This window comes from Acinonyx jubatus, chromosome D1 (assembly GCF_027475565.1).
Source record: "Acinonyx jubatus isolate Ajub_Pintada_27869175 chromosome D1, VMU_Ajub_asm_v1.0, whole genome shotgun sequence".
NCBI lineage: Eukaryota > Metazoa > Chordata > Mammalia > Carnivora > Felidae > Acinonyx > Acinonyx jubatus.
This window is the reverse complement of record NC_069390.1, coordinates 2,207,239-2,232,544: the sequence shown is the minus strand read 5'-3', so window position 1 is coordinate 2,232,544 and position 25,306 is coordinate 2,207,239. Positions and strand designations below refer to the sequence as shown.

Below are 25,306 nucleotides of genomic sequence, written 5' to 3'. Positions count from 1 at the left end.
TCAGGCTGGAAGAGTTTATTGCCAGTCTGTGCCCTGGGGCCACTGGTCACCGGACTCAGTCCTTCTTCCGGGGCACAGGCTGTCTCCAGAGCACGAGGAGGACAAGGAGGTTGATGGCAAACTGCACGTGGCCGAAGACGGGGACCCCAAAGCTGCGGTACAGGAGGCCGCCCAGGGTGGGCCCCAGGGTCTGAGTCAATGGCTGCACGGTGGCACAGAGGCCCAGCATGGTCCCTGAGGGGTGGGGGTGGGCGGCAAGTCAGGCTGCCCTGGCCACCCGCTTCCCAGACGCAGCCCAGGTCTCCCGTGTTCACCGCCCCCAACCCTGTCCGCTCTCTGCTCCCCCAGCTCCCTCCACCCAGACTGTGCTTTTCGGACCACCCAGCCACTCAGGGGCCACACGGGTGCCTGCGTCCTGCCCCAGAAAGTTCCCAAGCCCAGAGGAGCCCCGGAGTGGAGCCACAGGTCACGGGCCAGGCCCCGCCCTCTCAGGCCGGTTGAGCCTGGAGAGAGCCTCCCTGACGTGGGGACGGCGGGCTTGGGGGGAGATCCTCCTGAGCCACAGAGTGAGGGCTGGGGCTGGGGTGCAAGGCAGGCTCCCCACAGCCTCCACCACCCTCGTACCGACTGGAGGATGCCCTCCGCAGGACAGGAGCGGGGTCCTGGGGGCCCTCGCGGGGCGGCCCGCCCGCCTCTCTGCACCCACGTCCTCCCCGGGCTCACCTGGCCGCCTCTGCCCCCAGCTACCTGACTCCCCTGTCACTACGCCCCTCCGGGCAGCTGTGTCCTGTGTGTGCGTGCGTGTATTGTCAAGACGTGCCCAGAGGGTCCCCAGCTCCAGGGGCTCAGGGCCCCGCTCCGCTCCGCTCCGCTCGCTCGCTCGGGTTGCTGGAGAGCCCGCCGGGTGAGCTGGGAGCGGCCTGGTCCGGCCCCGCCTGGGCCCAGGGCCCGGCGTGGGGGAAATTTAAGAGCGGCTTCTCCCATCGCCCGCCCACACGCCCTGCAGACACCGGGAGCAATTACCGCCCCCTCTGTGGTCTCGGGTTCCCAGGCTGGCTCTGGGAACCAGCTCCCCGTCCCTCTGAGCCTAGGGGCGGGGCCTCAGGTGCGGCCCCGCCCCCCTCCCTGCCGGGCCCTGCCCCCATCTCTCCACGCTTCGTTCCCCGGCGTCCTCCTGGCCTCTCCTGGGGGCCGGTCCAGCGCTCCAGGAAGCCCTCCGGGCCCTGCCTGGCCTCCCCGGACCAGAAGCAGCCCTGAGATGCGACCTTGCAACCATTGGCCATCGGGTTCCCATCTCGGCCTCTAGAGCTCAGCCTGCCCCTCCCCCCTTGGCAGATAGGCGGCTAGAGCTGGAGCGAGGGGTGGAGGGGTGGCTGGTCGGGTGGGCTCTCTAGCCTGCTGGGATGTTCTTCAACCCCAACCAGCCACAGGAGCCCGGGGGCAGGGCAGGGGCAGGGAGCTGAGTCTGGACAAGAGGCTTGTAGGCCTCTGGAAAGAACGCTGGGCACAGAGTGAGGGCTGGGGGATCCCCTGTCTGGGGACACCCGTGTCCTACGGGAGGGGGGGCGCTGGGGGCTTTCTGGGTTTAACCGGCTGCGTGCCTTCCCCCACTCACTCAGGGAGCACGGGCACCCCCGACCCACCCCGTGCTGGAGGGGGGACCCCGCCTCCCGGCCTGGCAGCCCCCTGTGCTGACCACGCTTGGCCCCACTGGGCTGTCTTCCTAACTGGCCTCTTCAGGAGCCTTTCAGTTCCAACCCCCTCCACACCTCGCCGAGCCGGGTCCTGGCCTGGAATGTTCCAATCTTCCCCTTCCTCTTTTATAAGGAAATCCTGTCCCTGCTTCAGAGCCCAGCCAGACAGCAGCTCCGAGAAGCCCCCTTTCCACCCCCCAGGCCCAGCCCAGCCTGGTGGCGGCCAGAATTCTCACCTGAGCCATCTTGCAGCCCCCGCCCCCCCCCCCCCCCCACCGCCACTTGGACCCCGGGCCACCCACCCCACTCAGTACTCATTGGGTCTGGGCAGACCCAGCCTGAAATTGGGGAGGCGGGGGAGCTGCTCCATCCGAAACTGCCCAGAGAGCTTCCCAGAGAGGAGGCCCCGGGGGTCCCCTGCCCCTCACTGGCTCACCCGTGTCTGCGGCTGACACGGCCTTGGTCAGCATGCTGTCGGTGACCACGTTGAGGGCACACAGGCTGAAGACCAGGCCAGGCATCAGGAGGCAGAAGTGGAGGACGTCGGACATCAGTGCCTGGCATGGGACAGGGAGGCCACGGGATTGGGGGGGCCACACAGGACCGGGGTGGAAGGGCCCATCCCCGGAGCCCCATAGAGCCGGCCCCGGGGGGAGGGGGCCCTGGGGCTCACATGCAGCCTGGGATGTGCAGACGGCTGGGGTGATGGGTCCGGGACCCCACTGTCAGTGGGGTGCGGCCCCGAGGAAAGTGCTCACCATGGCCAGTCCCACCAGGACGAAGCCCAGCACGCTGGCCTGGAGCAGCACCCTCTCCGAGAAGCTACGGCTGAGCCGCCCGATGACCAGGCCCTGAATGACCTGGGGAGACAGAGCGAGAGGCCGGCTGGGAGGGGTCTGGCCGGGGCGGCCCCCCCACAGCTGGGGACCCCCTCCCAGCCCTAGCAGCCACCCGGCCGGAGGAGAAGGGCGGGTCCCGAAGCGGCCAGGTCCTCGGGAGGCGGGGTGGCCTGGGCACCGCACGTCGGCACCCATACACCCGGACAGTCATCTCCAAAACGAATCCCGTGTCCTTTATTTCCAGTGTGATGAACACATTTTCATCAAGCGAAGGCCGACTAACTGTTCACAGGCGGCTTCGGGGGAGGGCAACGGCTTCCTCTGCGTGGACCCTCTCCACAGCCCCCACCCCAGTCTGAGTAAATCCAGGTCCTTCCTGGCCCTGCGGACCCCCCCCCCCCCCCGACATGTCCTCCGAGCCCAGTCCGCTGCCTCAGCCAGCTCAGCAGCTGGTGTGCTCCCCACCCCAGGGCCTTTGCACTTGCAGCCCCTCCCGACCCCCACCCCCCCAACCGACTGTCCCATCTAAAATTGCACCTCTGCCCTCCTGAGGACCCTTATTCTCCTCTGACAGCTCATCACCCCTGCCACGTGAGATGAGGGTGGTCGGGGGCTTATCTCTGTCTCCCCCCAGCCCTGTACGATGGACGCTTCCCAGCACTGTGGTGGCACCGTGCCTGGGGTGGACGTGAGGGCCACGTGGGGGCTCTCGCAGGACGGCCTGCGACAGACAGGGGTCTGCAAGTCCGCTGGGGTGGTGACGCCATCCCTCAGGACCGTCTGGGCTGCCACTCCCTCCCCCCCCCGCCCCCAACCCCGACGCCCCCCACGGGGAGGGGGATGCCGTGGTCCCCTTGGGGTCAGGCTGCAGCCCACACGCTTCGGGGTGGGGCAGGAAATGGTTTGCGGAGGGAGGCAGCAGGTGGGAGCCCAGCTGTGGGGGCGCCCAGGCTGCCTCTTGAGACCCTCGGTGACCAGCCCCACCCCGCGGGGCTGGGGGCTGGGAGGTGACTGGCAGAGGGGGCCTCAGGCCTCTCCCTGTAGACACAAAACCCCACCCTCTGCCCGCAGAGGTTCCAGACGCAGCTGGGGCCTCAGCTGCCCCCGGGGGTCGCCCGCCATCCTTAGGGGTGCTGGAGCCCCAGGCCCGTCTCGGGCGGGATCGCCATCGGGCACCTTGCCCCGGGCCAGGCCGGAACTACCCGCGTCTGTCCCTGAGGGTCTTGGGGGGGTCTCTTGGCTTTCGCAGAGGTACAGGCCTGGTCTCCTGGGTCTGGGGGTCTCAGGGCAGGGCCCAGGCGGGCTGGAGCGGCCATTTAGAACCCGCGGCCCCCAGCTCTGGAGAATTATCATTGTTTCCAGTCTGTGGCCCGCCAGCCGGGCGGCAGCAGCCCTGAGGCCTTCCTGCCCTTGTGGCTGCTATTCTCGCACCAGGGGTGAGACCCGTCCTGGGCCCAGAGGCGTGGGGAGCAGATGCCCAGGAGGAGCTGGGAATGTCACACGCTTCCCTCCCCTTCAGACGGTCCCAGAATAGCCCCTCCCGCTCTCCGGCTGTCGCCACCTGTCCCTGCGCCCCGGGCCCTGGTGCAGATGCCCCGGAGGAGCTGGGGCCTGGGAGACGGGCCACCCCGTACCACAGGAAGGCGGCTGCCCGTCTCAGGGCGCCTCGCAAGGACCGAGTGACCGTCACTTGGGTGGGGCTTCCTCCTCTTCTAAGAGCTTTGCCGGGTTAGCTCACCTCATCTGCCCAGCCACCCCACAAGGGTCACTCGCTTGATGGGCAAGGAGACCGGGGCTCCAAGGGCCCGAGGAACTTGCCCGCATCTTGTCACGTGCCCTACCACCGGCTCTCTCCCGCCCTGTCCTTCTGCTGGGGGGCTCCCGGCTGCACACTCGGAGGACCGTGCACCCTCGCGTGCTTCCAGACAGGAGGCCAGGGGCTCGCTGGCCTCCTCTGGGTACCAGCCCCCTCCCTCCCCTCTCCGGGGCAGACGAGTGTGCAAACCGGGCGCAGGCCCGTTGGTGGCTGCCTTGGGCAGGGAGGGGAGGGCACACTCCCCCGGGGACAGGAGGGCAGCCGGAAGGTAACGGTACAGAACAGCGATGGCAGGCGCTCAGGGCAGCGCCCTGCAAGGCCCGTTGCGTCTGAGATGCGCCCCGCGTGCCCAGCACCCACTCACCATTTGGAGAAGCCCGAAGAAGGACATGAGGTAGCCGGCCTGGGCAGCATCCAGCTGGAAGAAGTCCATGGAGACGATGGGGAACATGACCATGAAGAGCCCTAGGAGGGGAGTTCAGGGAGGGCGGGTGACTGTGGGGCCCTGGCGGCCTTCCCTGAGATTTGGTGGTTCTCTGTCACAGGGAGCGGGGCCCCAGGGACCGATGTAGCCCGTGCACAGGAAGGTGCCGGAAGCTACCCCGTGGCTGGGCGGGAGGGTAGGTGGGGTAGGTGGGGGGAGGAGGGAAGGCGGTCGGGAGGTGGGGGGCCCGGGGCTGACCGTGTGAGAGGATTTGGCCCCGGACCCACTGGTGGCCCCTGAAGGCCCCTTCGACTGAAGTCGGACCGGAGTCTCCAGGCGCCGGCCCAGCCAGGCGGTCCCCTGACTCAGCCTTCAACCCCGCTGACCCCGACCCCGAGATTTGCAGCACAGTTTTGCAAGAAGCCCCTGCAGGTGAGGGATTAGCCCTGGAGCACCAGCACGAAGCCTCGCTAGTTTGTTCTCTGCGCTGCCCCCAAGGAGAGGACCCCGGACGGGGGCTGGAGGTGGGTGCTGGGCACCCCTGAGGGTTCATCTCAGACGTACTGCCTCCCCTGCTCTCGGACGGACCCTGGGGGGCTTGCCAAGCACAGGGCACTTCGGACTGTGCGTGAGGGGGGCCCTATGGGGCTGCAGGGAATGGGGCACCGCTTTCCCCTCCTCCTTCCCTCCCTCCCTCCCTCCCTCCTCCACTCGGCAGGAACCAGGGGGCCCAGGGGGCCGCCCCTTCTCCAGGACGCGTGTGATGGCAAGGGGAAAGCGTGCGGCCCGGGATACAGGGCGGAGAAGGGGGACGCCCTGACCGCAGGCCCCCTCCCCACGGCCCCGAGCTCTCAGCTGCACCAGGTCTGGGACTCACCGAAGGGGAGGCTGGACGCCACCTTGATGAGGAACACGGGCAGGACCCCCGATTGCAGCAACAGGCGGGTGATGGCCTTCAGGTCAAACACGTTGGCCTGGGGTCCGCCTGGGGGGACCCGGAGAGGCTGGGCAGGCCTCAGCCCATTTCCGGCTCCCTGACCTGGTCTCGGCCGGGCTGCAGGGTCCGGGAAAGCACCCCGCCCCCATGCCGGCACCTGCTCTCAGCAGATACTCCTCCCTCTGGCCGTGGCACCTGCTCGTGGGCTCGGGAGCCCACAGGTCCCGGCACCCCCCTTCGCTGGCCCCTTTGGGGGCACCGGGCAGCTCATCACGCTCCTAGGGCTGAGCCCTCTGCCCCCACTGACCCTGGAGCCCCCGAATTCTGGGAGGCGCTCCGGAAACACAGTGCCTCTGCTGTCAGGCGACCTGGCCTGGCCCTGGCTCCCCCAGCCCATGTGACCCAGGCAGTGGCTCGTGGGCACCATGGCACCTGGCGATTTGGGACTCAGGATCCTGGCTAACCCTGACCCTGCCCCGTGGTCCTTCCCGTCCTCCCCGGGCCTCCCCTACATCTCTCCTGCCTCCAGCCTCAGCCTCTCTGATGCTCCCCCCCCCGCCCCCCCCCCCCCCCCCCCCCGCCAGCAGACAGGAAGCCGCTGTCGCGCATCTTGGCCTTGGCCGACTCTCCCCGCAGGGAGGCCCGGGGTGCTGGCTGGGGAGGCGGAGGGCTCAGTCCTCATACCCGCCCGGCGTCCAGGTACCGCGTCCCTGAGGGGGCCAGCCTGGCGGGGCGTCCCAGGCGGGGCTTACCTGCGGGGACCGCCCGGTCGTGGGCACTGGCCCCTTTCGTGTTAACGGGGATAAAGGTGAAGCTGAGGACGGCTCCCACGAGGTTGGCCACCAGAGCCACAGTCGCGGGGCACTGCATCCTGGGGGCGACAGTAGTGGTGACACAGGACGCGGGTCCCAGGCTGTGGGCACCACACGCGGCCCCTACCGGCCCCTTCAGCCACAATGAGGTCTCAGCAGCTGAGAACCGCTCAAACCCCCCCAGCCATGTCCCCACGGCCTGTGACCTGGAGGGAGGGGACGGGACCCTCAGGGCGCATTCATTAGGTGACAGAATGAAGGGGCCGACGAAGCCGTCACCGTGTCCGACGGTCACACTGCAGCGGCAGCTTTCGGCAGCCACAGCACGTGGGCCCGGGTCCCCGAGCGCGAGCCCGGGAGGTGAGCCCCGGCGGGCTGGGTGGGGGTTCTCCCAGGAGGTGTCGAGGGGTGGGAAGACCCCCAGGGACCGACCCGGTGCACCTGCTGTGCCCAGCCGGGGCAAGGGCGTTGGACACCTGGGGGCCCGCGCCTCAGCCCCAGGCGGTGTCTGGACGGGGATCTCCCTGCACAGCCCTGGACGGAGGAGCAAACGGGTTCCCAGAGGAAGGGCCCTGCCTCCCTCTGCGGGGACTGGACGGGCCTCCCGGGGTGGGGGACGGCTCGACTGTCCCTGTAGGTGCCGCTTCTCTGTCCCTGGGGGCTGATGGGGAGACACACGCCAGGCGGCACTGGGGCCGGGGCGCCAGGAGGGGGTGCCGGCGACCCCGAGGTGCAGGGGCGGGCCGGGGCTCGGGTCTGCATCTCGGCTCCACCTGCACGAAGACCATGGGACCCTGCGCAGCCTCCTCTGTGTCGTGGAGACCGGCACGCCTCCTTCCCTTCCCTCCTGGGGAGCACTCCTGTTCCCCCTCGACCTGGGGCGCGGGACATTCCGGGCTGGGGGAGGGGCTTTGGGCACCACCCTCAGGATGCCCTCCCTCCTGCCCGCCCGCACCGAAGACCGGGACCTGGGAGGGCCCCTCAGCTTCCGAGAAAACCCTTCCGGGCTGTGGGTCATCAGGTGGAAGAAACTCGGGCCCTGACCCCTCCAGTGACCCCACGTCACCTGACAACGCTGGCCCCGGGGCCAGCCCTCGTGACCGTCCCCGTTTCCTCCTGCGGGCCAACCGCCCCCTCCTGGGGTGGGGGACGGAGGGAGGAACACGTGGGAGCCTCTTACTGAGCCAGGCTGCTCGGCCCTTCCAGGCTGGTGCCTGGCCAGAGAGCCCTTCCCCTCGGCGGCAGCGGGAGCTCCCATGCACCTGCGGGAGCTCGCATGCACCTGCGGGAGCTCCCATGCACCTGCGGGAGCTCCCATGCACCTGCGGGAGCTCCCATGCACCTGCGGGAGCTCCCATGCACCTGCGGGAGCCCTTCTCCGTGCGCCCCGGCAGTCTTCCCCAGGGGGCACTCTGTCCTCTGAGAGGGGCTCGCTCCTTCAGACACACGGTGCCTGGCCCTGAGGACGCCTGGGCCTGGGCGGGACCCCGAGCCAAGACCGCGGAACAGGTGAGAGCCGTTCACCCTCACGCAGCCCTGACGCCTACCCGAGCGGAGCTCCCGCTCAGGGCCGCACAGCATGGGACGAGAGGGGGGTGGGTGTCCCCTGCATCTCCGAGCGAGGCCAGCCACAAGCTGAGTGCCCCCGCCCCGCCCCCCACGGCTGCACGTGTGCACACGCAGACGAGCAAGTCACACACACACACACGCACGCACCCAGGGGTGCACACACACAGGGCTCCTGTGGGCAACCACAGCCAGGAGAGGCCCTGTTCCCCGTGGGGTCAGCGAGGCGTGGGGGCGGGGCCGGGACCTGCCCAGGCGCACACAGTTGGTCCAGCCTGCGCGTGCTGCGGACCCCCCCCCTCCCCCCGCACTGGCCCATGTCAGGGCCCCCGGCCGACTCCCACTGCCGGGGATGGTGGGCGCTCGGGCTTTCTGGGCACCAGGCTTCCAAATGAACAGGAATTCCCACGGACTGACACCCCGGGGAGGGACGAGGCCAGCACGGACCAAAGCCCCCTCCTCCGCTGGCAGGAACTGATCTGTGACGTGGGCAGGGACACCCCGGGCCCGGTGGCTGTCCCCAGAGAGAAGGGCCCTTTCTTCAGGACCCGCATGTCACTGCGCGGGGCCTCGGGGGCAGGGACAGAGCCTGCTTTCTTTGCCAGATGCCCCGGAAATTCGTGGGAGCAGAGGCGGCCACCTAGGTGGCTATTCTGGGAGGCTGGTGACAAGTGTGGGCTGGGTGGCAAGGAGCCAGGCCCCTTCTTGTGGGCTGTCACCCCCCCCCCCCCACCCCGGCGTGCTAGCTGGTAAACCGAAGGAAACACAAGGACTCTGGGGGCCCCGGAGGGAGTCGAGGGGCCACAGCTTCCCAGGGGACGTCGGAGGGAGGGAGTGTCCTTCCTCCACCCACCCCCGCCACAGGCCCCCTTCCGGCTCCCCCAGGACAAAATGCCGGAAAGACCTCATGCCTCTGCGTGGAGGGACTTCTCAGCCCTTTCTGGCCTTGTGCCCCCACCGGGTAGGCAGGCGGGCACTGCTCTGCCCTCCCGGACGAGACTCGACGCCCCTCCCCAGGGACCTTTGGGTCAGTGCGCCCCTGAGCACGAGGCAGAATCAGCTCCCTTGCTGGGGGCCTCCTGCTTCCTTTGTGCAGGATCACGAGGGGTGTCTGCGAGCCGTGGTTGTTGGCTCATTGGACGGACGGGAGGCTGGAGGGATGAAGGCTGGGAAAGGACTCCGGGCAGGACTCTGGGCACCAGTCTTTTGTCCCTTTGCCCTTCCCGGTGGCGACCTTGCTGGGTGACTTCCTTTCCTCAGATGCAAATGAGGGCCACCCTCGCCGGGGACACCCTGTCCCCATCCCCCACGGGCGGCACAGGTCCCCGGGGGCCGCCTGGCTGTCCTGGAGCCCAGCCCACCGGCCTCCGTTCGTCACGGCTGGTTGCCCACGCTGGTCAAACGGTGCAGGCTGTAAACGCCACCTCTCACCTCTATCTCGAGGGCCTGGAGTTTGCCAAGCCGACAGAATCAGGAGGGCGGTGGGCTGGGCCATTGGCCCACCCTATGTGGACTGGCCACAGGGTGACGGTACTCGGGAAGCCTGGGCCACCCTCCCTCCTGCTCTGTGGCTCCCCTGGCCCAGGGGACGCAGGGCCTCCCGGGTGGCACCGCCCTCTCCTATCCAACCCGGACGGCAGGCTGGGGTCAGCTGGGGCCCAGCCTCATGTGACACTTGGCTGTGAGGGTCTCCAGAGAGTCACTGGACGTCCAGCCTGGGGCTTGGGGTGAAGTCCCCCTGCCGTGCCCCATCCACATCCCATGATGTTGTGGCAAGAACAATGTCTGAAAATGGGAGTCTTTGTGGGGCCACTCCTGATTCAGCCTCCCTCTGGCTTCTGGGTCCCAGAAAAAAGGCCTAAAAGCCTTGTCTGGCCTAACACTTTGCAGCCCTCTGTGTTCCCAGAGCACCTGATCCCTCCAGTCCCACCCACACAGGCCTCCGAACAAGCCCCAGGCCTTTTCCTGCCCCAGGGCCTTTGCACAGGCTCCCCCTCTGCCTGGAACACTGTCTGTGCCAGCCCCACCTTCAGTAGCTGCCTTCTCTCTCACTTCTCGGGTCTAAGCTGAGCTCGCTCTTGGCCAGGTGGGCCCTGTGCTGTGTGTACTTCCCGCTGCCCGGAAAACCCAGGGTCTCTGGGTCAGGTCTCTGTGTACCCGTGCGGTGGGGAGGCCGCACACCGGGCCGGCCCCGCACGGCCTCAATGAGCCATCGTGAGCACCGAGTGGGGCAGGCCGCCTGGCTGACCCATGAGTCACTCCTGTCCCAGTGTGTTTACTCATTAACTTCCAGGGGAAGCGGCCGTGTCACCCGGGCAGAAACCCTCTGTCAGCAGGATGAGAGCTTCCTATTCCCCGGCCAGAACAAAGGCTGAGACGGAGTCCCCAGTCTTCAGAGCTGCAGATAAGGAGTATAATAAATCCCCTCGGAGTCGCCGAGCGCCCCCGGGCAAAGCTCGCCCTGGGGCCAGAGCGGGGCCCCTCTCCCGCGTTAGCAGCGCCCAGGAGGGCCGCCAGTGACGGTGACACCATTGGCACCATGTCGGTTTGCCTGACCCAGCCCCCAGCCGGGCCCAAATCCCCCCCGAGACGAAAGGAATTGCTACCCTCGGGGGCATCTGTCCAAATCCCGACCCCTTCCGGGGGACGGAGCCCAAGCCTCGCACTCGGCGGGGGAAGCCTGTCCACGCTGACTCCAGCCATCAGGCCTGGGGGCTGGCTCGACGTTCGACGGGGACCCCCAGACCCCACCCCCCCGGGACCTGACTCAGCTGGGCTCCGAAGGCTGGTGCTGCCTACCGCCGAGGCCCAGGGCGCACTTGTGGGAAGGGCGTGATAGAGGCCTCCCCAGGCTGTGAGGCGCTGGGCTCAGGGCCATGAGTCACCGAGCGGCCCCCACCTGCTAAGTGACTCAGGGCCTGGGCCCTGGGTAGGAGAGCTCCGGGCTGAGCTGAAACCAGTTCTACTGGTGCCCGCCCCACACCCGCAGGCTGCCAAGGGCACTTCCTCTCCCCTCACCTGCTCCCGGAGGTGGGGGACACGGCTGATGCCTTTTGGGGGAGGGGTCACCGGGGCACGGGAGACAGGAAGATGGCAGCCAGGGAGCCCTCACAAGGAAGGCGGGATGTGGCCCTCGCCACGGGGCTTCGGGGTCCGGGAGCCCGCCTCCCCCGAGCCTTGGATGGGGAGGCTCGCGCTCTCCGGGGCCTCCGTTTTCCCATCAAAGGATGCATAGGGTTATAAAGCACCTTCGATCTCGGGATGAAAGAAGGCACAGAATTGAATGGATATTTCCGGAACACGAGGGCAGGGGCGCAGGCAATCTTGGGGGAGGCCCAGGGGGGAGGACAGTGAGTGGTGTCTCCTGGGTCAGCAGCTGGGACGGAAAAAAGGAAGGTGACGACGAGAGGGGACGTGGGGGGGGGTTGGGGGGGACAAGAGGGGGCGTGGGGGGAGGGCTGGGGGGGTGGTCCTAGGCACGGGCACAGTCGCAGGCCCATTTCATGGGTGAGAGCACCTGTCAAGGTGACCACGGTAACAGGCTCCTGGCTGTGAGTCCAGGTAGGTGGGACAGCGTGGGGGCGGGGAGGCTCCTCCCGGCCTGCCTCGCCCTCTCCCGCACACTCTTCACGCCCTGACGTCCCCCCCCCGCCCGGTACACCCTCCCGACCCTCTTCCTTTTCTCCCCAGGAGCGCAGAAGCTCTCCTCCCTCCTCTCGCTCCTGGTCTAGCGACTGAGGCTCCCATCACCCCCAGCGGCTCATGTGCAGGCAGAACCCATGGTCACTGCCGCCCCTCGGAGCGCCGAGGGTCCTCCCCTCCTTGACCTGCACACCTCTCGGCTTCCGGATGTTCTCTTGGATCTCCTTCCCTTCTTGCCCTCACTGTACCTCCTCCTCGACCCCCGCTTCTAACGTGAAGTGCCAGGTTGGGGCTCGGGGCTTGGCGCTCAACCTGAACCCGTTCCTGGGGCTTAAAAACCACCCGCCTGAGGACACAGCCCTGCTCTGCTCACTATAGGTCCCCTCACTCAGCTGCCCGATCCATAGCTGCCTGGAGGGCCTAATGGGCACCAGACTCAGCCCAACGGAGACCCAGCCGCCATGGGCATGGCGGATGGCTCAGACCTCAGCAAGGTTCACGGCTCCCCCCAAGGCCGGCCCCAGCGTCCAGGCGTGGCCTTGGGTTCACACCTACATCCCAGCCTTCAGCAAATCCGAGGCAGACCCCGCCTCCTGCCCACCTCGGCTCCCGGCCCTCCCTGCTCCCCACTCCATCCACACCGGCCTCCCCGGTCGTCCTGCCGCCCCCCTCACCTCCTGCAGGTGACACCCTGGTGACCACCCGTCTGTCTGGCCCCCGATCGCGCTGTATTACTTCTCACACCAGGCAGTTCACCCCGACACTTTAGAAATACATATCATTTTCATTTCATCCGAGGACCCGGCCTGTCCTAGCCACCACGGTATCCCAGAACCTGGAATCTCAGGGCACCTAGGGGCGGCTCCATAAATCCTGGTGAGGAAGCAGATGAAAGGAATTCTGCTTCCCCCCCCCCCCCCCCCGCAGCCTCCTGGCTGAGGTGCTCTGTGGAGACAGACATCTGCACCCCAGACTCTGATGAAAATCCTGGGGTGGGGAGCTGGTGGAGCCGGTCACGGGACCCTCCCCTTCCCCGTCCCTGCGGATCAGCCATCACCCGCTGCATCTACCACTGTTGGGGGCTGTCTGGGGGCACTGGGGGAGCCTGGGGAGACCGATGCCCCCAGAGGCCCAGGGGCCAGCACAGGCTCATCCGAGATCAGAAGGAGGGCTGTCAACAGAGGTGCCTGTGTGTGTTCCTCTGTGTGTGTGTGTGACTTCAGAGACCAGCAAGGTTCCTGTCCTGAATAGGGCCCCAGGGCAACTCCCTAAGGCCGGCACGGGTGGGTCCCCAGCTGGCACAGGGCCTCCCATCCACAGCTGGGCACCCACATTCCAGACCAAAAGCAAAGACTTGAGTCGAAGGAAGGCAAGGAGCAAGGTCCACTCCTATGAAAGAAGCCGATTTTGAGTGGGTGTTGGGGCTGCTGGGGAGAGGGAGGAGGAATGGGGGTGGGGCAGCGGAAGTGAGATTCCCCGCCCACGCCCGGCAGGGCCTGTCCAGGGCTCGGTGTCCCGGGTTCAAGGTTCCTCTCTTCTCCCAGGGGGCACTCCAAGGGCTGCTGGTGCAGACGGCTCTGTGCAGTTACGGAACCGCCCACAGGCTGCCCTCGAGTCCTCCTGCCCGCAGCACCCCCATCGCAGGATGCCCGCTGGTCGTCCGGGGACCCCGCCTCCAGGGCCTGCCGTCCAATTTCTTCAGGTCCGGCCTGGTTTTCATGTGACCGGGGCCAGCCGCGTGCGTCCCCCTAGCCTGGGACCTCCTGGTGCCCTCCGTGCCGCCCTGGCGCGCACCCTGCGGGACTGCACGGGCCGCGCCACCTGCTTGGGTCGGCTCCCGTCCCTGCCCTGTCCATCCTGCCAGCCCCGCCCACCCGCTCGCCGCGCCCCCTCCGGCCCCGCCCGCTCACTAGCCACGCCCCCTCCAGCCCCGCCCACCGCGTGGGTCCCTGCTGACCGTCCCACACCGGACCCAAGACGTTCAACGTGCAGACGGAGAAACCGAGGCCCGGCGAGGTGGTCGGCCTGGGCCCACCCAGTCTCGGCCATCCCGACCAGCACCCGCACCCCGCTTCCTGGCCCGCCCCCCCACCTCCCGGCCTGGTTCCAGCCTCGGCCACTCACCCGCACATGGCGCTCAGGGTCCCGCCGAGCAGTGAGCCAAAGATCATGCCGACCCCGAAACACAGGCCGAGGCGGCCCAGGGCCGCGGGCAGCTCCTGGGGCTCAGACAGGTCCGCGATGGTCATCTGCGCGACTGAGTGCGGGGCGGGGACTGAGCCCGTGAGGCCCCCTCGCGGAGCCCCGAGCGGCCTAGGCCCGGACCGCGCCCCACCCCGCACCCTGAGGGTGTCCCGCGCAAGGCCGCCTCGTCCACACCCCCCAGGACCTACTCCGCACCTGCACAGGCCACGCCCCCCACCCTCAGCCACCTGCCCCCCAGGCCACGTCCCCATGTCACCCCCCCCCCCACCTCGGTCCTGCTCCCTGGCCTAGACTGGTACCCAGAGGAGACCCTCGCCCCGCATCTCCCTCAGGTCGTGACCTCAGCCCCACCCCCATCCGCAGCCCCCCCGCAGCCCCAGCGGGCCCCGCCTGGCCCTACCTGGCATCCCCTGCATGAACGCGACAGGCAAGGGCGTGGCGTAGAGCAAGGCCACGCCGGGCAGGGCCGGGCTGCAGGCGGCCGCCAGGAGCAGATAGAAGGCAGAGGACGCCAGGAAGGTGAGCGTGAACGCGGCGCGGGCCCCGCGCCGGTCGGCGAACCTGGGGGAACCGAACCTGTGATCCTCACAGATACCAAGCAGGCCCTGCCAGCTCTGCCCCTGACGCCCGCCCCCCGGGGCTGCCGAGGAGCTAGGCCGCAGGGGTCTCGTCTCGGAGCCTCAGTGTCGCCGTCCTTCCAGTGGGTCAGCTTCCGGCGACCTGGGGGTGTCTGGCCCAGCAGGGCCCTCCTGCTCCCTCTGAGAACACCTTGCGGGCTCCAAAGGGAGCAAGCTGTGTGTGTGTTGTGCAGAAAGCGTCTCCAGGCTCCTGCCCTGTCTCCACCCGGCCTCCGAGCAGGGCCGCGAAACCCTGGGGAGCCCTGCTCGGTCCGACTTGACCGCCTCTGGAGTCCCTTTTCTGGACAGTTCCCCCGAAGATCTGACGCCTGCCACGTGGATCTCCACCCCAGGGTTTGCGGGAGGATGATGTCTGCCCTCATGTCCCTCAGCCCAACGCCCCAGCAGCGCTGAGGCCGGTGGAGGAGTGGGGGTCCAGGGGCGTCGCTGGTGGGACCCCCAGCTCGGCAATGCTGGACGTTTCCAGCCACGACAGCCTTGCCAGGACAATCCCCTCTTTGGCCACAAACCAGAATTCGTGGAAGAGGCGGGCAGGGACCCGGGGAGCAGGGGTCCCCGGCATGAAAGGGTCTATTGTGCCCAGTGTCGGTCTGAGAGGCTGGCACGACCCAGCCCCTGACCTCCGAGGGGCAGGCCCGGGTCATCGTTGGGGGGAGGGCCCCCAGACTCCCTGCCCCACGGTACCTGCCCAACACGGGCCCGCCCAGCAGCTGAAGCGCGCCAAAGGTGGTCTGCAGGTGGCCGAAGGCGACGGAGTCCAGGCCCAGCCTCCGGGTCAGGTACTGCAGACACAGGGGGGCCCATGGGAAGGGTCAGGGTCTGGATCCAGGGTCCCCGGAGGGTGAGGAGGGGGAGAGGTGGCCCCGGGCTGGGCGGGAGGGAGCTGCTCTGACCAGACTGCGGTGGGTCTGGGAGGGGCCTGGGGCCTGGGACTCAGCTGCGTCTCCCACAGCGAGGAGACCACGGGGCTCTGGGGCCAGGCTCTAACAGGCAGCGGCTGGCCCTCCTTCCTCTCTGCGGGGCGCACCTCAGACAGGTGGGGGGGCCCCCAGCCCCCACCGGTTTAGCCTCGTTCGCTCAAAGCTGCCCCGTGGACTGCAGTATCTTCCCTGAACGACACAGGCCTCCTCTTTGTGGGTTCCAGCCTCTCCTGGCCCCTCTGGAGCCATGCCCACCTGGGGAGGTAAAGGCAGCGACCAGTGTCTCTCCAGAGCCCTGGAGGCGCTCGCCCTCCTGCCTGAGCCTTCCTGCTGCTCTGCGCCTGTCACCCCAGGGAGCCCCGCTTGGTCCCCAGGACAGCTGCTGTCCTGGGACCTCTCTCCTGAACTGCCCCCGGCTCTCCACTCGATGTCCAGAAGCATCTGGAATGCAGCACATCCAGAACGGACTCCCCATGGCCTCCCCCCAGGACCGGCCCCTCTGCTCCCTTGCTGACACCCCCCCCCCACCCCGGCAAGGGTTCAGGTCCAAACCCTGGTGTCTTCCCTGAACCCCTCTTTTCTTGCACAGCCACATTCTTTTTTTTTTTTTTTAATGTTTATTTTTGAGAGAGAGAAAGTGGGGGAGGGGCAGAGAGCGAGGGAGACGGAGAATCCCCAGCAGGCTCCACGCTGTCAGCACAGAGCCTGATGCGGGGCTCGAAATCATGAACCGTTGCACAGCCACATTCAATACATCGGCGGCTCCTGGGCTCACCCTTCACAGACCTTGAGGGCAGCGGGGCCTTCCCCGCGGCCGGCATCCTCCACTCACTCTTCTCTAGCTGCACTGTTCTCACTACTGCCCCAGGGCCTTGGCACTAACTAGCCAGGCTTGCTCTTTGTTTCCTTTAAGCCCGCCTTCTCAGGAAGGCTTTCCTGATCCCAAAGCCACCACACGTCTGTGGGCAGCCCCAGCACCCCCCGCACGCCTCATGATCTTACGCACAGCACAGCCTAAGGATGGTTTAGTCCCTGCCTGCTCTATTTGAAGTTCTGAGAACAGGGTGCACACAGTAGGTGCTCGATGGGCATTTGTTGAACGATACATACAACATCCACGGGAGAGCCGCCCTTGCTCTGTGCCTTTAACTGTTCTCTCGTTGCTCCCTGCACCAACCCTTCCAGGGAGGGACATCGTGACCCGTTTCATGATGGGACCTCAAGGCGTCCGCCCCGGCCACCTGGCCGCTAAGGAAGGGAGTCAGGGCTTGGACCGGGCTGTCTGGTAGAAGTGAAATGGGCTTTGGGGCAGGGGTTAGGGTTCGCCACCTGGCTGGGGGCTCCTGCCATGCCCACAGCGGCCCCCTCCCAGCCAGATCCCCAGGCACAAGTCCGCTCACGGGAATCCCCTGGGGGGCTTTAGTGGCTGTGCCATGGCCCCACCCAGACCAGACAGAGAAGGGGCGCTGGGACGTTTCAAGCCCCCCCCCCCCCCCCCCCCGCCCCGGGTGCTGCTGCCCTGAGAGGGTGGGAGCCCGGCCAGCCCCACACGGGTCTGTTGAATGAATAAGCAAGGGTGCAAAGGTGGGATCAATGAAAAGTGGGCGGGCGGGCCCTGAGTGCTTAACCAACCGCTCCAGGCAGCGCTCCAGGCCGGGGCGGGGGGGGGGCGGGGGGGGGGGCAGGAGAGGAGGTGATGCGTCAAGCCCCGCCCTCCCTCTCGGTCCCGGTCGGGGAGACATGTGGCAGGTTGTGGGGTGCGGACATCGGGCAGGAAGGCTGGCCAAGCAGGACCTGGACAGAGGGTCCGGGCAGGGGTTGGGAGGGGAGGCTCGCTGCGGAGAAGGCCTGAGCGGAGGCCCGAGCACAGGAAGGACGGGAGCCGAGCAGGTGTCCCGGCGGGTGGATCCATAGGGCAATGGGGCCGGAGCCAGGCCGGCCGGGGGGAGGGGCACTGCCACGGGGCAGGGCTGGCTGTGCACCAGGGCACAGGAAGTGCCCACGGGCGGACCGGGAAGCACGGTCCCCGGGTCCCTCAACCTGTTCAGCTCCGTGTGGTGGGTGGCTCGGGCAGCACCGGCCCCACCCCCGGGGCTCCGCTGTTGCACAGATGGAAGCCGAGGGGGACAGTGCGGCCGTGCTGGCGGCCAGGCTGCTGAGGGCGGGCACTCACCGGCATGATGGCAAACCGCATGAAGAGGCAGGTGAGCCCCAGGGTCACCAGCGCATAGGTGAGTAGTATGACCCCGGGACGGCCCAGAGCGCCTGTCTCCCTGGAGTAGGGGCCCCGGCGCCTGGGGGCTCCGGCTCCCTGCATCCTGGGCAGGTGCGGCGGGAGAGCCTGGACGGATCGGGGCAGGAGGCCGGCACGGTGCGCAGGGGGCAAAAGTCCTGTGGTGCCCGGCGAGGGTGCTGAGTCACGGGGCGGGAGGCGGGCGGTGCTCACCTCTGGGACAGGGCCTGTGGGAGAGGCCAGTGCTGCAGGACCCCCGGGGAGGGCTTCCGGCCGCTTGCTGTGTGACCTTAGGCGCCTCCCCAGCCAGCTCTGGGGCTCTGGGCACACAGCTCCCCGGAACCTAGCCTGAATCAAGCTGGGGGACCCACGTGCCCCATGCAGGAAGGCACCAGCACCCCATTCTAAGAGGGAGGCCCCATTTTAGAGGCCCGGATGGGTGCTGACTGCCGTTCAGGTAGGTGCCCCCTGCATGTATGGGGCTGATGGTTTTGGGTCCCTGTTGTCGGGCGAGGGGCGCCTCAGGCCCACGGTGGACCCCTCACCACTAGGGGTGGCTTCCAGAGGCAGGCTTGACACCCTTTGCCCAGCCCAAGGGGGCTTCTGGGGTGGCCGGAGGGTGGGGCGGGGCACAGAGCAAGGCCTTGTGTGCCCTCTAGCCCTTCACTGGCAGAAACTAGACTTTGTAGGGCCAGGGAGGCCTCTACAGAGTGTCACCAAATTAACACCCGACTGTCAGCTGAGCCCCGAGGGTGGCCTTCAGAGCCTGGGGTCCAGGGGTGGGAGTGGGCTGGGTAACAGCAGGAGGAAACCCGGGCCTGGCCCTCCTGGCATCCTCCCCCTCCCGCTTCGGGGAGGCTGGGGGGTAGAGGCTAGAGGCTGAGAGCCGCGGGTCAGGGGCCGTCAGCCGGCCGCTCACAGGCTCCACACCGCAAGGGGTCCTGGTCAGGGGCGTCCTCTCCACAGTGAGCTCTGGTGCCTGCCCGGCCCTAGGGCACCGCTCCAGCGGGGTGAGCCCTCCCGGGGAAGCTCCGGCCTGGCCCTTCCAGTGCTGGGCTCGGGCACCTGAGGTCTCCCGGTGACCTGAGGCCCTGGCCTTCCTGGGGTGACCCGGCACCAGCTTTCTTGGGGTAACCTGGGACTCTGGCCTTCCTGGGGTGACCTGGGGCACCCACCCTCCCTGGGGAGCCCCAGCCTCACCTCCACTTACAGGCCCAGGGGCGTAGCAGCCTGCCCCCCACCCCGCCACTTCCCACACAGCCCCTGCTCTCACTCGGGTGGGGCGGCAGGAACTCTGACTTTTAGAGCAGTCGGGGCATGGGGTGGGCAGAGGGACAGGAGCCAGGGGCTGGAAAGGAGAGGAGGGGAGAGGGGTGGAGAGAGGGAAAGGAACGCAGGGCTCAGTGTCTGGCCTGCCCCCTCCCTGGGGTCTGCACAGAGACCCAGAGGAGGGCCGGGGGCGGGGGGGGGGGGGGGACAGGAACATTTCTGGAAATGGCTCCTGGGCCCTCTCCCCACCTCCCCTGCAGATCAGGGGACGCTGGTCCTCGTTTCGCACCTGCAGCAACTGTACCCCCTTGGCCGGGCCGCCAGAGCCCCGGATGCAGGTACGCCTGGCTCCAAGCCGTCTGTCTGTGGGGCTTGCAGGGGGGCTTACGGTCCCTAGGATTCCCTGCTGGAATCCACAGGAGCACACACACTCGGCCTCGGGGTCAGACACAGTACCCCAGGTAAGGTACCGGGCCAGGACTCTGCTGCTTGTCCCCCAGAGCCAGACCATAGGCCCAGATGTGAAGTCCCCTCTGCCTGTGTTAACTGTAGCTGAGCAGAGCGGGAAGCCGCCGGGCACCAGGCTCCTGGGCCAGGTCCTCCCGCGGTGCCCGGCGAGGGCTGGGAGGCAGGGACCAAAGTCCGGCTGTTCGGGGCAGAGCCTGGGAGCCCGCGGCCTGCAGTCGGGGCCTTTCAGGGCAGAGGCTAGTGGGCCCCGGGGCAGCGAGGGGAGCGGCTCACCATCCCCCCCCCCCCCGACACACACACACTGTGGGCCTGGGTTTGAGGAAGAGCTCAGTCCAGACAGTGCAAACAGGGGGGGGGGGGGGCGTGTTTGTATCTGAGGACAGTGTCCCCTGTTCTCTGTCAGGCTCAGGAGTTGTGCTGAGAGCCCCGAGCTGGGGCAGGTGCACCAGCAGGGCTTTTCCTTAAGAAAGGCTGGCCTGGGAAGTAGGGGGACACAGTGTCTTAGACTCAACAGCCCTGGGAGGAGGATTGGAGTTCAGGCGGTTTTGTGCTCGGTGGGGGTGGGGGTGGGGGATGGGACTGTCCCCAGGAGGTTCACCTCCCCCTCCAAACCCCAGGGCCTGTGGCTGCTCCCCAGAGACCTGGCCAGGAGCTTGGGACATCATCTGGCTCCTTCTGGATTCTCTAGGCAGGAATTGTGGGTAAAGAGGCAGGAGAGGGTGGGGTGGGAGTCCCCACTCTGCCCCAGGGCAGGTCGGGGAGGCTGAGGGGACCGAGCAGCATGCGGGGTGGGCAGGAAGGGGCTGGTTACTCACCCCTGCCTTCCTCCTGCTTCTAGCAGGACGTTTGGAGGCTGGGAACTGGTCGGGGCCGAAGGGATCGGGGCTGCCGGAGGATCTGTCGTGAGCTGGCTCAGTGTGGGCGGGGCGCTTCCTGGTCCCGGTCCCAGAGTGCAGGAAAACTGCCCCCTGGGCTGGGCGAGGAGAGAGGAGCACCCGTAACCCTGGAATCCCCGGCCCAGTCGTCCTTCTCCAGAGCAGCCAACCCCCCTCACTTAGCCACTCAACAAACGCTCTGCACTTCCCCCCCCCCCCCCCCCCCCCGGGGACACACTCCGGCCCCGGGGCCAACCCAGCCACCCACCTGCCTCTCCCAGAAACAGGCTGCAGGGTGAGGCTGATCCAGGCCCACTGGAGGAATCAGGGCTGGGGTTAGGGAGGAGGGCTTCTCGGAGGAGGTGATGCCTCCAAGGAGTCTTAAGGGTGAGCGAAGATGGGCCAGGGGCGGGCAGGGCCAGCCAGGCTGAACAGAGGCAGAGGGGTGAGCCAGGCTTGGGGTGTATACTGAGAGCCCGAGTCAGCGTGTGTGGGGCCAGAGTAGATTCTGGAGAGCAGGGGTGAGGCCAGCTCTCGGTAGGGGGGGGGGCCCTGGGGAGCTCCAGAGGGCTGAGCAGGGGAGGCACATGGTGAGGGGGCCGCGGACTTGGGGTGGGGGGTGGGGAGCTGCTCACCCCCGGGGGGCGGTCCTGATGGACTGGGCGTGGCCGGGGGAGACCCCGCAGTGAGAGCCCCAGGAGCCGAGAGGGTTTCTCAAGGGAGAACGTGCTGGAACTCTGCGCTCAGGTGGGCGGAGACATGGGTCAGTGTGCCGCTGCAGGAGAGTGTGGTCTGGGGCTGTGGCCCGAGCCGGGGCTTTGATGGGGGCTTCATCCTGGGCAGATGAGCCCCTTCGTGGGTTGAGTGTTTCTTACTCTATTTCCCGAGGGCCCACCTCAAACATTACCTCTTTGGGGATGCCCACAGGGTTTTGGCCAGTTTAGGACCAAGACCAGGGGGCAGGGTGGGGGGGTCTCCACCGAGGCGCAGCTTTGGGCCTCGACCAGCAGGGCGCCCAGACCCCCACAGCAGTGTCCGTGCTGGGGGCTCAGGGGGCCCCTCCCAGCTGGGAGAGGGTGTCGGATGCCGACTCCCACTTGGTGACTTGTTCTTGGAGTCATAGCCTTACAAGGGGCACCCCGGCCGGCTGTGGGCATCGGGGGCCTGGCCGCGGCTTGTCAGCTCCGTCCCAGAGGCCACCTGGTTAAGGGTCTCAGAGGGCCAAGTCCCTCTGCAGGTGCCATAGGAGGGGCTGGGCTGGCAGGTGCCAAGGAATGTTCTAGAGCTGGAGTCTGTGAGTAGGCTCCTGGGGTTGGGGTCTGGGAGGGGCTGGCCCATGTCCAAAGCGGGGTCTCTTGAGCTGAATGCCAGGTCAGTTTTGACTCACCCTGCGGGTGGGTTCAGGGGACTGAGCCTTGGGTTAGAGGGGAGGTTCTGCCAGCTACCGGGGGCTTCTCCACGGGCCTCTAGTGATGCAGGGACCGCAGAGTCAGGGGGAAGGAGGGAGTAGCTTGCTCGGGGGCAGAGGCCTGGGATGGACGAGCTCACACCTTGCATGCACTGAGCCCTGCTCTGCCCCTGGCTGTGTGCTGGGACGCAGGGTCCCTCATGCTGCGGCGGGGGTCCCTCATGACAGCCAGTGGAGGATGCTGGAGGTGCCCATGGCAGGAGGCTCGCAGACTGGAGACCTGGGGTCCCCCCGTGACGGGTGGGATACAGTCTGGGAAGGTTATGTCTCCTTCCTCCCGCCAGAGCAGAGGAGGAACAGGGGACCCTGTCTGGGGAAACTCAGGCTTGGCGTGAGGCACCCGCTGCCCCAGCTTGCCCGGGACTGAGGCGCTTCTGGGTCATGGGGCTTTCCAGGGAAAAACCCGGAGAGTTCTAGACAAACCAGGATGGCTGGCCACTCTCCCTTTATGGGTCCCTGCAGGCCAGACAGACTCATGCTGGAAGTTGGCCCAGAGGGAGGAGGGAAGGCGCTGGGGTAGGGGTAGCAGCATGGAGATGGGAACACAGGGTCATGGGCACCCTACCTCCAGCCCCCCAGAGGGACGCCTTGCCCTGACCTCCGTGCTCAGGGGAAAAACAGCTTCGAAGGAGGGGTGTCCAACCAGGGGAGGCCGGAGCGGAAGTGGCCAGGAGCTGTGGTCTGGCCTGGCAAGGGCCTCCGAGGGGGTGTGAGAGGGCAGAAGGGCAGCCTGGAATCAGGGAGAGGCAGGCCTCTGAACCGTCCAGGAGAGCAGGACTCAGAGCAGCTGGGGCTGGGGCCCCACACCTGCTCACCAGGCTGCGGTGGGGAAACTGAGGCAGAATAAGTGGCAGGAACACGCTCCTGTTCGTGTGCTCCCGGTGCTTTGCCGCCCCCCCACCCCCCACAGGCACATGCCCGAGGGGCCTGGAGTGCGCCCGCCTCTTAGGTCCCCCCGGCACGGCCTCCGCTGTCCTGCTGCCTCGTCCCCCGGCTGGAGGGAACGATGCCATGTTCTGACCATCCAGTGTCTTCCAGAACCTCTGCCCGCTGGGAACTTCATGGAGAAGCCATCCAGGAGGAAGCAGGAAGGACCTCCAGGGAGCCAGAAGAGAAGTCACAAACCCACACAGCCTCCTACCCTAGAGAGCCCCCCGGCTGTCCTGCGGTCACTTCCGCCTGCCTGGATGGCACTTAGGGAGCCTGGTTATTTTGTCTGTGCTGGGGACGGCCACACACAGTAGCCTGTCTTCCGTGCTCTGGGAGCCCTGGAACCTGGCTGGGCCGGACTCTAGGGGCCCTGGCGCCTCCTGCCCCCGGGCCCCTGGTCCCCTGCTCAGCTCCAGTGACAGCTGGGTATTGCACACATTTGATAAACTGCAGATGAGCGAGACCCCAGCATCTCAGCCCCTTCCCCCCACGGGACTCACCCTGAGAATCCTCCCTGGAGCCGGTTTCATCAGGCCATGGACCCCGCCCTGGTTTATTCACCTATTTCTGACTCCACCCACCAGCCTGGAAGCCCCTGGAGGGGAGGCCCCCCGCCCCCCCCCCCCCCCCAGGCCCCAGGGAAACACTCCCGGTCTGGATCCCGACTGGACGTTCGGGGAGGAGGGCCTGTTCAAGGACCCACGGCCAACAGTGGGCTTCCAGGCTACCGTGGCTGATGTCCAACCCAAGGCGGCCACTCGCTCTACTGTTTGCCCCAAGTCAGAATCCAGAGCATCTGGGGGAGGGGCTCAGCAGGGAGGCCCTATCTGTAGGACCCAGCAGCCAGTGAGCTCAGGATGGATGGAGCCCGGCGGGGGGGGGGGGGGGGGGGGCCTGCAGTCAGCCCCAGCAGGCTGGCATCTCCGGGACTTACCAGCTCTTGACAAGGGGCTCGTCCTCTTGACAGAGTTTCCCCATCTGTGAAATGGTCTGGGCGGATTCAGTGAGATAACGCACGGGGCTGCTTGGCACAGAGAGGGTGTGCCGACGGCAGCTGCGTACCGACCAGCGTCCAGCCGGGGCTGGCCGAGGACATTGCTGAGCGCCGGGCAGAGTCACGGGGACCTGTGCCCCACGGACCCCCAGGGCTCTGGAGGGCTTGGTGGCACTGTCCATGCTGCCCAGCGTGTGAACACTATTCCACCGTGCCCTACGGGTTATTAGGGAACGGCACATGATGGAGGTGTCGGGGTCTGAGTCTCCCCACCAGCCCACGGCCCTGCACTCAGAGCAAATGTCCAGCTTACGTGACAGTGGCAGCTGGAGGGGGCCGCTGGTGTTGCGCTGTGCTCGGCCACCCCTCTAGGCGTGTGGAGACAGTGGCCACGGGGAGGGTGCTGGCCACCGCGCCAGGCACGTGTGGACACGGCCCCCGAGACTCTTCAGGAGCCTTGCAGGGGAGAAAGCAGAGGCACGGAGAGGTTAAGCGACTTGTCCGTGGTCACACAGCTCCAGTAAGAGGCAGTTGCCGTGCCTGACTCCAAAGCCCAAAGCTTTGTGGCTTAGCCAGGCAGTGCCCCCTACCTTGTCCCCTGCCCCAACCCCTGTGCCACATGCATGCTGCCAGCATTAGAGTGGCCAGACAGGGAAGAGCCACCAAGTGGCCACCAGCAGGAACCAGAGGGGGGGCGTTGCCGTGGACTGTGGCCACGCCCCCCATCTGCCTAGCAAAGGCCTGCTACCCCCTTCATCACGCCCCCCACATCCCACGGTCCCAGCGCCCTCTGGCCTCATCCCTCCGGGGTCCCCAGCCCCTGCCCTGGCCTGGGACACCATCGTTTCCCAGCCGCCTGACTTCAGCCATTCCTCAGCCCCCCTCCCATCCTCTCTGCTCGAGGCACCTGCATCCTCCATTAAACCTCAGGACCCTGGACCCTAAGCTGGAAGCCTCCAAGGCTCCTCGGTGCCTTCTCAAGGTGGCCGGCTCCTGGGCTGGACTCCAGGCCCTGCACACCCGGCCCCTGAAGCCCTCTCCAGAAATCTGGTTCGTTCTGGGCTCACTCTCGGTACCAGCCGTGATGGGCGAGGGCCTGGGATTGGCCCCGTCCCCGCCTGGGACCCCCACCCTTGCCGGGATCCCCCTCCTCATTCCAAACCTGGGGGGGGGCTCTGCTGGGGGTTCCCGCTGTACCCCACGTCCCACCATCCTGGCACGGACCGCCCCTGTAGTGGAGGACGCTCAGGGCTTGGCGGGGGCAGCTTGGAGGTAGGCCCAGGCCTTCCCTGGCAGCCCCCAGGGTCCCCTTTAGTCGCAGGCTCATCTCTGGGGGGCCAGCAGACGTTGTGGGGCGCTTGCTCTGCAGGCCTGCTTTCTTGGATGCCGCTCCCCTGGCAGGGCCCCAGCTCCCAGCGTAGAGGTGCACTTAGGGTTACTGGTTTGGTGGGTGTTGTGAGAGGTGGATGGACTCGTGACAGCGTCCACAGGCAGCCGGCAGGCCCCGAGGCAGGGACAGGCCTAACCGGTGGGGGCCCGGGCCGGCCACAGAGCCCTGCACTGCCTGGGGCTTCGA

At 67.3% G+C, this 25,306-nt stretch overlaps 1 protein-coding gene and 1 long non-coding RNA gene across 3 annotated transcripts; one reads left to right on the top strand and one right to left on the bottom strand.

Annotated features, from left to right (window-relative positions):
* SLC22A18 (solute carrier family 22 member 18) lies at positions 1 to 20,397 on the bottom strand. Of its 2 annotated transcripts, XM_053202768.1 has the most exons (11): positions 20,279 to 20,396; positions 17,667 to 17,953; positions 15,258 to 15,355; positions 14,336 to 14,496; positions 13,855 to 13,987; positions 6,463 to 6,581; positions 5,651 to 5,758; positions 4,714 to 4,814; positions 2,453 to 2,554; positions 2,131 to 2,251; positions 1 to 234 (listed from the first exon to the last, which is right to left on the bottom strand). In XM_053202768.1, the coding sequence occupies exons 2-11, from the start codon at positions 17,808 to 17,810 to the stop codon at positions 56 to 58; spliced, it is 1,266 nt and encodes a 421-aa protein (XP_053058743.1). In that variant the 5' UTR covers positions 17,811 to 17,953; positions 20,279 to 20,396; the 3' UTR covers positions 1 to 55. The 2 variants fall into 2 exon arrangements, with proteins under 2 accessions (XP_053058743.1, XP_053058744.1); XM_053202769.1 differs by lacking the exon at positions 5,651 to 5,758 and having other exon boundaries at positions 20,279 to 20,397.
* LOC113595455 (uncharacterized) lies at positions 17,187 to 24,208 on the top strand. Its single transcript, XR_003415952.2, has 2 exons — positions 17,187 to 18,183; positions 22,845 to 24,208. It is a non-coding gene; the product is annotated as an uncharacterized LOC113595455 (long non-coding RNA).
* Positions 24,209 to 25,306: the final 1,098 nt, after the last annotated feature.

Bases quoted from the DNA above. Each gene is read 5' to 3' on its own strand.
- SLC22A18 (XM_053202768.1), bottom strand. From the start codon at position 17,810: ATGCAGGGAGCCGGAGCCCCCAGGCGCCGGGGCCCCTACTCCAGGGAG. The intron at 2,252-2,452 runs GTGAGCACTTTC...GTCCCATGCCAG, and splicing joins TCCTGGTGGGACTGGCCATG to GCACTGATGTCCGACGTCCT. The intron at 235-2,130 runs GTGAGCCAGTGA...CCCACCCCTCAG, and splicing joins CGTGTCAGCCGCAGACACGG to GGACCATGCTGGGCCTCTGT.